We start from the raw sequence: 13436 nt of genomic DNA, 5'->3' as shown, positions 1-13436 counted from the left end.
TGGCTAAAGTTGTTCAAACCTCCTAAATCCAGTCCCTCTGCTCCATTAAACTGTCCAATTCTACAGAGCTGTACTCATCAAAATGCAAGAGAAGCTTATTCAAAATCCCCATGTTTCTGACTAACCACAATTCAGCCATAGGAACAGAGCCTACAATGAGCTGAATCAATTTTTTCTTCTCCACAACTCCCACATTGATTCTCACGGTTACTGTCTCAAAAACAGAAGAACGACACAACCAAACATTCCCTAAAAGACAGTCACCTGAAGTCCACAAGGCCAAATACCACCACTACCAGCTACAAAAAAAAGAGGCCTGGAGCCCCAGTCTACTGACAAATTGCTGCAATTAATTACTAAACCATCACATGAGAAGTTCAAGGCCTAATATTTCTTAGGAGTACCAAGCACCTAAAAGAAAGCCTGGCACATAGACCCGCAAACATTTGCTGAAAAAATGTATAAAAGCATGTGAGTTCACACAGTGAAAAACCTACTTTCATCAGATTACCTGAGGGGCAGGAAGTACTAGTTTGCTCCTCTTTTTAGTAAATTCAGAAACACCACTAGTTTGAAGAATAGCTGATGGTAAATCAGATTCTTTTTTCCTTTTCAAATGCTGCTTGTCTTTTTTCCTATCTCGTCCTTCTTTTTCACTGTCATGAATCAAGGTGGAGAACAAATTTTTCAAAGTTACTTATAGGCAATAACGTTAAAAGCCATATAAATAGTCATATACTCTGAACAAAATAATCCCTTAAGAAAAGTACTAATAAAAAGACAAAACTATATACATTAAGCTGTTTCCTTTTCCTATACATTACTTAGCTACTATGTTCAAAAGGAATATAGAATAGCAATAGAATTATTAAGAAAATAAGATACACTAAGTAATTTAAGTACTAAGTATTAAAACTATGTAACTATAAAGACTACGATGAGAAGCAAAATGTTACATATAACATGAAAAGAAAACCATAAAACTACTCCTATATCATGACTACATTCATACAAAAATACGTGTCTGTACTAGGAAAATGATAAAGTATACAAAAAGGGAAACAAACGAAGGGAACAAAATTAAAACACTGGTTTTAAATTTTCCTTTAAAACTAATCTTCAATTGTTTGATATCATTTTTTTTTAAGGATAGTTAAGTTCTCATGAATGACATCCCAGAGTTGTTAGGCTCTGGTGCCAGGCCCAAGGTCATTTTCTAAAGGACCAGGAATGCTTCCTTCCCCTCTGCATGTCACCCTTCTCCTCTACCTAGTGTACTCCATCCAAATGACTTTTTTTTTCTTCAATCTTTTTATCTGTAGAGGCTACCTAAAACAAGGTTCTAATCTGAAAAACAAATACAACGGAGTACATTCAAGAAAATGCTGATCCACACTGGCTGACATCTGTTGTTTACTAACAATTCATGTCAACAGAAATATAGAAGGCCACTGGGGGAGTGGAAAACTAAAAATCTTTGATAAGCATAAAAGGTTTTTTCCACAACATTCAGATATAAGATTTAAAGAAACTCTAAAAATCCCTATAAATAAGCAAAAGCCTTTGCATCCTAAGGCATCTGATAAAAATACACACTGATCCCCATTAGATGAAAAGATTTAAGAATGAACTGGTAATGGTCATTTCTTCCTTTTAATTTCATTTTAAGAAAAACAAGATAAAATTTTCACTAAGGAAAAAAAAAAGCAGACCAGATTTTTGACATAATCCTTCAGGCCATTAGTGAAATAACTAACCTGTTTCCAAATGTTAAGTCTGTGACTCAGTGAATAGACAGTTCACTAACACCCAAATGCTGACATTTCAAGAAATGCAAACAGTATTCTGTGCTAAAAACATTACAGCGAGGGTCACTGGTTTTCTCAGAAAGGTGAATCCATTAAATAAGTAAAAGCATTATGTAAGCCACATTGTGCTGACTAAGAAAAATCTGGCTCTGACAAGGATAATATCTGGCCCTCCATAAAATTCCTACTATACTTTTCCATTTATAAAACCAGAAAGGAAAAAAAAACCAGAAAGGCAACTTACGATCTCAGCTCCCCATCAAGATCCTGTTGTCTTAACTTTCTGAAATCAGCATCGAGAGTCTGGTAGTTTTCCTCAGAAGTATCATAGAAACCAAGAGCAGGCTTTTTTTCAAATGGAATTTCAGCATTATAATCAACTCCTCTTTTCTTTTTTCTTTTCTTCTGAATTTCTATGCCGGCTGCTCGAAGTTCTCTTCTCTTTTGGAGGGCAGCAAGACGCCTGAAGCACAAGAACAAAAGATCACCTTGAAAATCATACACCATGGGGAAGGGATGGCTCATCCAACAGAGCTAAGAAAGCTGTCCAGTCATTTGCGGAAGAAATATTTACTTAAATCCTCACCTCACACCATGCACCAAAATCAACTCCAGTTTTGATTTAAAGGTACATATATATACTAGAGCAAAGAGAAAAACCAGAAGGAACTATAAGTAAATATGTATCTAATCTCTGGATGGGAATATACTCACTTAATATCAATGAAATGATGGGCAAAGAAAAAAATCAACAGCTTTGAATTTTAAATTTTATATCTCTGTAGCACCATTTTTAAAATCATAAAACAGTATCAAAAGGTAAATAGTAGGAAAAAAATTTGCAATTAGTATTAGGAATGGTTAGATATAAAGAATCCAGGCAAGTTTTTTTAAAATGCATCTCAAGGGAATAAAGCAGAAGGAAAGACAGTTCACTAAGGAAAAAATGCAAACAGCTAAAATAACAAATGCTCAAACTACTGCACAATTGCAGTCATCTCACACGCTAGTAAAGTAATGCTCAAAATTCTCCAAGCCAGGCTTCAGCAATACATGAACCGTGAACTTCCAGATGCTCAAGCTGGTTTTAGAAAAGGCAGAAGAACCAGAGATCAGATTGCCAACATCCGCTGGATCATCGAAAAAGCAGGAGTTTCAGAAAAACATCTATTTCTGCTTTATTGACTATGCCAAAGCCTCTGACTGTGTGGATCACAATAAACTGTGGAAAATTCTGAAAGAGATGGGAATACCAGACCACCTGACCTGCCTCTTGAGAAACCTGTATGCAGGTCAGGAAGCAACAGTTAGAACTGGACATGGAACAATGGACTGGTTCCAAATAGGAAAAGGAGTACGTCAAGGCTGTATATTGTCACCCTGCTTATTTAACTTCTATGCAGAGTACATAATGAGAAACGCTGGGCTGGAGGAAGCACAAGCTGGAATCAAGATTGCGGGGAGAAATATTAATAACCTCAGATATGCAGATGATACCACTCTTATGGCAGAAAGTGAAGAAGAACTAAAGAGCCTCTTGATGAAAGTGAAAGAGGAGAATGAAAAAGTTGGCTTAAAGCTCAACATTCAGAAAACTAAGATCACGGCATCCAGTCCCATCACTTCATGGCAAATAGATGGGGAAACAGTGGCTGACTTTTTTTTTTCTGGGCTCCAAAATCGCTGCAGATGGTGATTGCACCCATGAAATTAAAAGACGCTTACTCCTTGGAGGAAAGTTATGACCAACCTAGACAGCATATTAAAAAGCAGAGACATTACTTTGCTGACAAAGGTCCATCTAGTCAAGGCTATGGTTTTTCCAGTGGTCATGTATGGATGTGAGAGTTAGACTATAAAGAAAGCTGAGCGCCAAAGAATTGGGGCTTTTGAACTGTGGTGTTGGAGAAGACTCTTGAGAGTCCCTTGGACTGCAAGGAGATCCAACCAGTCCATCCTAAAGGAGATCAGTCCTGGGTGTTCACTGGAAGGACTGATGTTGAAGCTGAAACTCCAATACTGTGGCCACCTGAGGCAAAGAGCTGACTTATTTGAAAAGACCCTGATGCTGGGAAAGATTGGGGGCAGGAGGAGAAGGGGACGACACAGGATGAGATGGTTGGATGGCATCACCAACTCAATGGACATGGGTTTAGGTGGATTCCCGGAGTTTGTGATGGACAGGGAGGCCTGCCGTGCTGTGGTTCATGGGATCACAAAGAGTCGGACACGACTGAGCGACTGGACTGAACTGAAAATGACAAAGTGTACTTTAAACATTAAAGAATCAAATTAAATCAAGTACCATTTCTGCATACCTAATAAATTGTTGTTATTCAGTCACTAAGTGTTCCCTGCCTCCAGGGAACCACTGTAGAGGCTAAGTCCAGACACAGTCACTGACAAGGAGAGGCTTCCTTCTGCCCACAGGCTCTACCTTGGGCCCAGCGTTGCTGAGAATACTGGCGCCACAAGAGTCCTTGCCTGGGCCTGTGGCATGAGGGTTCCACGACAGGGGAGGCAAGCCAAGGAGATCTGGGGCGGCTGCCCACCCCACCCCTGACACTGAGCACCCAGCTTCTAAAGTGGGCGTCATGCAGGAACAAGTACATCAGAGCCTATGGGACAGAATAGAGAATTCTAAGCTCTCCCCAAAGAAACTGCCTTTCATTTGCAACAGGAAATGGAGAGGCTCAGGCCTCAGGGCACTCTCAAAAACAGTACAAGTTGTGATGAAAAGGCAACTGATATCTGATAGATTCTTTGGAGATACAGCTGTACTGCAGGCCTACTATAGTCTGCCAGAATCTATCCCTTTTGAAAAGTGGGAGAAGCCTTCCTGGGATGAGAACAAATATCAAACACTGACCTCAGAAACCATCCCTTCAAAGGAGCCAAAGTTTACTTGGATCAGTTTGTGGAGCAATTTATGCCTCAAGACATTGCTGAAAACAATACAGCAATAAGCTGGCAGTCAGTACAGTCTAACAGCTGGGTGTACCCAGGGAAAACTGTCAAAGCAAGTCTGGTCAAAATCACCTCACCCCCAGGTGACTATGGCCACACCCAAGACTGCCCCCACAAAGACCACCATCAAAGGCTTCACATTTCTGGGGGAGGAAAGGGGAGAACAGACTTCCCTACAATACACCTGCCTGCTAGTCACTAATGAGTAAACAAGTAGTCACGAGAGTGGATGGGGGTGGGGGGTGCCTTTTGCTGGTTGTCCAGTGGACAATTCACAAGGTGATCCAACTCACATGGTGGTCTAACTCACAAGGTTAAAAGGCTCAAAAAACTTAGTCCCCAGACCACCACGGACAAAAACAGAAAATTAATTTTTTGTAACCTCACTCACATTACTCATCCCTAAATGGTAAGCAAAATAGAAAGGTGACTGAGACTGGGCAGAAAACGTAGCACCTCCTCTCATTTTCCGTTTACTGTCCCAGGTCAATCATACTCCCATCACAAATCACTACTCTGGGCTAGTGCTTGGTCAGCTATGCCAAAAAGCATCCTCTGGCAGGAAAGAATCCTTCATCCCAGGACCTGATACTTCACGGTCATTGCTAAGGAAACCATCAGCACAATGCTAGTCATCAGGTCAGGAAGTAGTTCCCAGCTTAAGGACCAAAAAGGCAGTTATGGAGGCTGGGGAGGTTACTTCAATGCCTGAATTCCAAAATCTAATAAGCTTTCATAAAGTTCAGGTTTTTCCCTTTAACCACTTCATCTTGGCTTCTAGACCATTAGGAATGAAGTCAATAATGGATCTAACCAAAAAGAAGAGGAAAGTGGAGAAAACCTTTAGCAGAGGGCAGTATTTAATTTCACTCATTTTTTAAATAAAAATTCCTATGACAGCCTAAAACGTGGTTCAAGGCTCATTTACTCCCTCCATGTTCAGATGGGCTTCCTATTTCACAGCCGGTGCCTTCCCAACACTAATCAACGAGAGTAACTAACGGCAGTCATGCCAAAGTCACAGAGCACAGTGTGACCGCCAGTGATCTGACACCAAGATGGCTACAACAAATGAAGCTCTCTTATGCTAACAGAATACACCACCACAAGACATATATGTATGTCTATACCTGGGCATTACTTCTGCCACATCTTATAAAATTTTTTTTAAACATGTATTTTGGGGCTTCCCTGGGGGCTCAGTAGTAAAGAATCTGCCTGCAAATGCAGGAGACACAGGTATGATCCCTGGTCCGGCAGGACTCCACATGCCACGGAGCAACTAAACCCATGTGCCACAAGTACTGAACCTGTGCTTTAGAGCCTGGGAGCCACAGCTCCTGAAGCCCACACGCCCTAGAGCCTGTGCTCCACAACAGAAGCCACTGCAATGAGAAGCCTGTGCGCGGCAACTAGAGTAGCCCCCGCTCACCACAACTAGAGAAAAGCCCTCACAGCAACGAAGACCCAGAGCAGCCAAAATTAAAAATATCTGATTTTTTAAATGTATTTTTTCTATAACTACTCTCAAATGGTTAGAAAGATATAAAAGACTCTTCCAAAGTAATAAGGAAGTTAAGCACTATTACCAAAACTGGAATGAGACAACTCCAATTGCCATTCACCAAACAGGGCTGATGAAGTTTCACTGGACCTAAGGAGGCACAGACTGACTGGACAACCATGGATGGAAACAACCATACCTTGCTTCTTCCAGCTGTTTCTCTCTTGCTTTCCTCTTGGCTTTCTTTCCCTGAGTGTTAGCCAGGCGGGCTCTAGCTTCAGAAAGCATCTCCAATTCATCTGCAAAAATAAAGAGAAAATTAACTTCTTCTCCAACAGAAGCAAGGTGAGAGATGTAGCCTAGTGCTTAAGATGAGAAAACCCATCAATATAATCATTATATGGTGCAGCATAAAGGAAACAGCTTGGGTTTTGAAGTCAGAGGTATCTAAGTTAAAAATCACGCCCATGACTCACTGGTTATGTGACTCTGAGATAACAACATCTCACCATTTACAAAATGGGAATAACAATTCCTGCTTCACAGAGATGTTGAGAAGAACTAACCAAAATGAACTAGGTAAAGCATCCAGCAAATATTCATCGAATAATGGCTATAATTATCATGTCCTTCATTATCATCAACTATCTGGCACAGCACAAATCGTGAAATATTATAAGAGCTATTATTTAATTTCAATGAGACTGATAATCTTCATTATCATTTTTCCTTGATTTTTCTCCCTCAGAACTATTTCTCTTCTCCAATACATTTTCCATAGTTCCCCAGAGTAGAATAGAGTTCATTACTGATCCCTTGGAGCAATTCCTATACAAGGGTGTCCAATGAAATCACAAGGGAACTTTAAAAAAAAGAAAATCTCAGATTCCAGGATTACCCTACCCTCCATTCCCCTTCCCCAGTTTACTGAGTCAGATCTCCTGGGGAGGCCCTGGTACCTGCATTTTTTAATGTTCACCATCTGACAGTGATGCAGCCAGCCCAGCCCCAGTCTACCTTTGGGAACCACCACCTTCAAGTTTTTAAATTAAAAACTCAACAAATATTCACTGAACGCTCACAACTACCCTGGGAAGTAAGATAGACACTATTACTCTACATCTGACAGGAAACAGAACCAAAGTTCAGAGAGATTATATGACTCACCCAAACAGCTTAATACTTGGCAGACATAGCACTAAGCTAAAGTCTAGTTTCTCTGATTCCTGATTCAATGTCTCAAAAAGTCATCTTAAGTCTCCCTCATGGCACTACAGTGCTGCCTTTTCACGAAACTCAAACTACTTGTCCAAAGTCAAAAAAGCAGTTAATAGGAGCACTGGATCCCCGAATTCAGACTTCTCATCCCTCAGAAGAGGAAAGACAACGCAGTCCTAAAGAGTTCACCTCTGGCCACCAGGAAATGTCCAGGAATACCACACTGCTTAACTAAGTGAACTGAAACATTAGAGATAAAGGGACAGCGTCCAAAAAAAGCAATTACCCTACAACAGAAGGCTGGACGCATTTGGAAGGAGACTGAGAGTAACAACTGCAGACAGAACCTCAGTTCTAAAAAGTCAGAGAAGTTTGGAAAAGAACTCAGAGGTAAAAGAAAGCCCGAGGAGTCTATAGTTACCAAAGAAATAAATTCCTCACAAAAGTACACTTGCCCTCATCCATGTCAATCGGATCAGGCCGTGCTGGCTTTGTTTCTGGATTTGGATCTATTTCTCCAGGCTTAAGCTTTCGTGGATCATCTGTTGTTTCCTCTTCATTGTCTCTCTGGGCAGCTTTATCCCTAGAAGTGAACCCAGAGTACTTAACCACACCACCACACCGTTCAGTCTTAGAAATACCAGGTTCCCTAGTGCTAGCACTCTTTCTTTCAAAAACCCAATGGATAGGCATAACAAAATAAAGCATTTCTTACTGTTGCTTCACCTAAAAGAGATGGTTTTAAATTTCTAATTTCAGTGGTTCCATTCACCATGAAATAGCTGTTTCAAAGAGGTTTCCTAAATCACAAATGCAGCAGAGCTACACAAAAAAGCTTTTAGTGGAACAACTCACATGTTCCAATGGTTAACTCTCAGCAGTGTAATTATGGGTGATTTTTATTTGCTTTTTTATTTTTTTCCCCTATTTTCTATGAACATGTATGATTTGTGTAATATGTTTAAATTATTCTTTTAAAAAGTATATAACTGGAGACATAATCTTGACCAACCACATGAGATCTGGAATATACTATCCAATAGCTTTAGCTCCTCTGGCTTTATTCAGATCTTCAGCTAATGTTTAAAGATAGAAAATGCTAAAAGTTTATTCAGCCTCATTCAGAAGATATACACATTTTAGTACCATTTTGGGAGGTTCACTTACAGAAGAAATTCATAGTGTTCCAAACACTGGGCGGCTGTTCTGCCAATGATTGGAGCGATGGTCCTCCACTGAGTCGGCATCAACTTGGCCAAGTGCAAGAGTTTTTCCTCTTCTTCTCTGGACCATTCTGTTTTCTTAATGCTTGGATCCAGCCACTCATACCTATTTAAAAAACATCACCTCATACCTTAATCAGTCACCCAGCATGAATATTTACATTTTAGGCATACTAACTTCTGGCATTCAAAAAATGCAAGCTAACGCTCATCGTTCAATCACAAAAGCTGTTCTTATTTACAACAGACTATTCCCTATTTGGTTAAACTTATTCCATTCCAAATACCCTATTTCACTAAATTCTACTATATTTTAACTATGCAAGGTCAGTAATGCTTTAAAAAGGTAACCTGACTGAAACATGATAATATGCCTTCCTTCTCAACTATCAACTGCTGTCATTCACCTTACACTTTATTAGAGGTATTGAAATTATTTGCAAATAAGATAAAATTACCTCATATTTTCATAGTACTTCCAGTGTTTATAGTACTTTCTCATGTTTTGATTTCTCACAACACCTTCGCTTATTTCTGAAGCATTTGACTTATACTCACTAAACACTTTTCAACACTGTATGTTTTTGTGTGGTGAGTTTAAGTAAAACCACTATTGTCATAGCTGTCTTTCCTAATGCCCCACCTTACCCAACATTTCCATCCAGTCTACTTAGCTGGAGAAGCCTGCAAACAATATATAAGCCTGCAAACAATATATATACCCACCAAACATGGGGGTAGGAGCTGGAGCTTAGCTCCACTTAAGAGAAGCAAAAATCAGAACCACTTACACAGGCTAAGGACCATCTTCCTCATTGTGGGCCAATCTCTATGTTCTGATCCTTTCCCCTACGCAGGTGCCCAGGAAATTAGGTCACTTTATACAATCCAAAATATGATCCTAGTACCACATGGGTCAGTGCTGAGGCCAGGTCACTCATGCCAAAAACACATGTAAAGAACATGTGTCCACTGCCCTTTAACCACAGATGTAATGTTGGGGTATATTATATTCTGGGGAACCAAATATGTAATGTTTCAACCATTAATGAGGAAACTCAACTACTGAAAGCTTGCCTAGAAAAATAACCAACATTTCTCATGTATTTCTTTGGGAAAGAAAGTTCTAAGACAATAAATTTACAAAGTTTTGGAATACAATCCTTTTATAAGCTGGGGTCCATCTGTACCCAAAATTAGTTTTATTTCATGCTTCACAAAGCATTCTCAAACAACATTAACTCATTTGAGCCTCACATCTCCATGAGTTAGGGCCAAGAGTCATACCACTGGAAGACAATAATGGCAGGAGAGAGGGGACAGAAAATGGCTTGCCTAAGACCACACAGGAAGCAAAAGACAGCTAATTCTTACACTGAAATTCCCAACTCCCGCTCCCTACTTTCTGTTACATCACAGTGCCTGCTTTCCTTTGGTAATGTTCAAAGAAATGACATTTTCCTCATCATAATGAAGGTCATTTTGTGTTTTCCACTCATTAGCTGATACATACCATCTGGCTTTGCACTGCTTTGCTGACTTTCTATGCAGCAGTGAGGCAATCCTAGACCACTGGTTTTTCCCATATTTCATCACCGCTGCTTTCAGAATTTCATCCTAAAATTTTTCAAAGAAAAACAATGTATTCATTCACAAAACTCCAAGTGAGAAAAGACAAGATTTAAATTAACTCTAACTGGGTTGTGCTAGGGAGAAAGAGATATAAACAGGCACATATATCCTAAATTTAAAACGAAAGTATAAAACTTCATTACAATAATAAAAATTAAAAAAAAAAAAAAAAAAAAAAAACAGCAACCCAGAATCAACAAAATGAAAGAAATTAAGAACTCCCTTAGAAGGACATCCTACCCTCCCTTACACACAACCCCTCCACCAATCCCGTCCAAAAATTGGTACAGCCCAATGTGAGAAACCCTACTTGAAAGAGATTTTTTAAAGGATTCTCCTCTGTGTGGATGTTAGTCTCTTAAAAAGATTATGGCTCATTCATTTACTGATTCACTCAAAAAATACTGCCCAAATACCAGCCTTGTATCAGGTCTTGTGTATCAATACTTGAGGAAACAAGATAAAACAGGACACATCCAGCCCTCAGAAAGTCAAGACTCAAGTGAATCCAATTTCTAATTCAGGCTTCCCAGTTTATGAACAGCATTTTCCAGTCCCACAGGCCCCACTCTGACCTAAGAATCCATATCTCAGGTCTAACCTAAGAATTAAGTATGTCTCCCCTAAGTCACCAATCAACTCTGCCTCTAGTTTCCCCCAGTCTCTAGATACTATTTCATATTTCATCAGGGCACCCATTCCAATAAGGAATTAGCCAATCTCAAGGGAGCCTGTCAGGCTAAACCAAAGACACCAGGGATATCAGAGCCATACACTCAGAGCATTTTACTTTTAGGCTTTTTTCCCCACAATGAACTTGAGCTATATGCCTCATATGTTAGCCACTCCCCGCCACTCCACACCCCTAACATCTGAGACTCAAGGACTGCAGGGCTTTGGCCACAGCATAAGAATCCTGCTGTTACTTGATTTGGTACATCTGTCTCTCCCTCAGAAGTCATCTCTTCTCCAACTGAAACATCCTGGTCCCCTCTATGCAAGCTGTGAGGCAAGGTTCTCACTCACTTAATTTGTAACTTTGTTGCAGTACTGCTATACTTAATCACATCTTCAACTAAGTATACACTACAGTTACCCAACCTGCTAGATCCATTCAGCGAAATTTCCCAAGCAAACTTTGGCACTGTCCGGGGTTCTAAAGATAGCAATATCTGATCCTGCCCACTTGCAGTGCTGTCTACTGGGGAAAAGAAACAACAGCTAGTACTTTCGGAAAGATTACTATGTGCCAGACTCTGTTCTAAATATTCCAAATGTAGTGACTCATTTAATTCCGAGAGATAAGTAGTATTATCATCCCCATTAGAAAACTGAGTCTCTGAGACGTTAACAATCCCAGCATCACACAGGATGTGATGCTTGCAAAAAAAAAGCAAACCATAACAAATGGATGAAAGAGGTGTCCAGGGACCACTGAGGGTGCAACTACTTTTTACCGGATGACCAGGCAAAAATTCCAGAAGTTTCTAAACTGTTTTTGAAGGAAGGTCAGAAAGATGCAAAGCAGGAGGAGGATATTCCAAGAAGGTGTAAGATGTAAAAAGACAGAGTGTGCTAGGGAAACTGACAAGTTCAGTGCACTATAAACAGAAACTGCACTAAAACCTTGTTTCTATTTCACTCCTCTACTGTTCTTTGGTTCGCCAAAGGCACGATCCACTACATTTCTGGAAGCAAAAGAGACTACGGTAGGCCTATCTGGCTTCTATCCAAGATGAAGCGGAAGAGACAGGCCTTGGGTGACGGGAGGGCGGACAAGTTTCGCCGTGGTAACAGATGACCGCGGGGACGCGGACACAACCTGGCACTCAAACTGCTTCCCCTCTGCAAGGAAGTCAAGGAAAGAACAAAGTTGTGGCCACAGCACCTCTTCATTTTTGAATAGCAGAGAGAGTCGCGGTGCCTGGGATGAGGAACGGGGGCGGGGGGCGGGTGGTTGAGAAGACCGACTATCGCGATTGTCCTGTGTCCCCCTCCCACTGTGAGTTCCACCACGGCGGAGGACGCGTCAGTTCAACAAATGTTCACTGAGGGCCTAACGAGTGCCCAGCAGGTAATCAAGCGGTTAAATCACGGTCCCTGTCCTTGAGATGGTCAGATAACTGAGGACCAGGCACACGGTAAAGGCCCCGCACCAACCCCCACGCAAACCCCGAAGGCATCCTCTCCGCCTCCCGGACCTCTGCGCGCGTGCGCACCCGCAGCCGGAGGGGCGGAGGGCAGCGGACGGCGGGAAAAGGGGACTTACCTCGGTATTCCTCCACACGCCCCCCTTGATCATAATTCGAGGCATCTTGGCGGCGGGGTGTCTCGGCAAGCGGCCGAGCGGAGCTTCCGAGAAGTAGTAACGGCGCAGCGGCCACGGGACCCAAAGCCGCCACTTCCTCCAAGCGCGACCTTCTGCTTTGAAGATCTCTGCGCAAGCGCAGGGGCGGGGTGGGGAAAGAGCAGGAGTAGCAAGTCTCGCGAGAACTGGAGTGACTGGAAGGAAGGAAGTGCCTCGATGGTAAGGCTCTGCTCTAGGAAGACTGACGGAAAACCATCAAACCACTCTAGCCAAAGTACTCGAAGCCGCGCGCATGCCCAAAATAGGTTGGAAGAAGCCACGGCTTTCGCGAGATATCGGCGGAGGCTCTTGACTGGGAATGCAGTCCTGGGATTGCTCGTGACGTCACGTGTGGCAAAGAATGGGAACGTCTCGCCTGTGGGGTTTAAGCTCAGCTGGTCTAAAAATAGCGTTGATAATTTATTAATTTAGCACTTTATTAAGCATTTAACGAACAGGAATTTATTCAAAAATATTCAGGGAAAGGCAATAGCTTATTTAAGCCTAAATATCCTAACCTGCAAAATAGAGATAATAATAGTCCCAACTTCATAGAGTTGTCCTAAGGATTTAAATAGGGGTTTCCCTGCAGGCTCAGATGGTGAAAGAATCTGCCTGCAATGCGGGAGACCCGGGTTCGATCCCTGAAAGGAAAAGATCCTCTGGAGAAGGAAATGGCCACCCACTCCAGTATTCTTGGCTGGAGAATTCCGTAGACAGAGGAGCCTGGTGGGGTA

At 41.5% G+C, this 13436-nt stretch overlaps 1 protein-coding gene across 1 annotated transcript in view; it reads right to left on the bottom strand.

Moving 5' to 3' along the window:
• CDC5L (cell division cycle 5 like) overlaps nucleotides 1–12797 on the bottom strand; it is a 44123-nt gene extending 31326 nt beyond the window's left edge. The window contains exons 1-7 of the mRNA XM_019985941.2: nucleotides 12622–12797; nucleotides 10234–10337; nucleotides 8665–8826; nucleotides 7953–8080; nucleotides 6479–6578; nucleotides 2053–2271; nucleotides 512–656 (exon numbers count right to left, since the gene is read on the bottom strand). Of these exons, the coding sequence (XP_019841500.2) occupies nucleotides 512–656; nucleotides 2053–2271; nucleotides 6479–6578; nucleotides 7953–8080; nucleotides 8665–8826; nucleotides 10234–10337; nucleotides 12622–12666 (903 nt within the window). The 5' untranslated portion in view covers nucleotides 12667–12797. The remainder of the gene's footprint in view (nucleotides 1–511; nucleotides 657–2052; nucleotides 2272–6478; nucleotides 6579–7952; nucleotides 8081–8664; nucleotides 8827–10233; nucleotides 10338–12621) is intronic.
• Nucleotides 12798–13436: the final 639 nt, after the last annotated feature.

This window comes from Bos indicus, chromosome 23, assembly GCF_029378745.1.
Source record: "Bos indicus isolate NIAB-ARS_2022 breed Sahiwal x Tharparkar chromosome 23, NIAB-ARS_B.indTharparkar_mat_pri_1.0, whole genome shotgun sequence".
NCBI lineage: Eukaryota > Metazoa > Chordata > Mammalia > Artiodactyla > Bovidae > Bos > Bos indicus.
The sequence above is the reverse complement of the archived record's forward strand: the minus strand, read 5'-3'. Positions and strand labels throughout refer to the sequence as shown.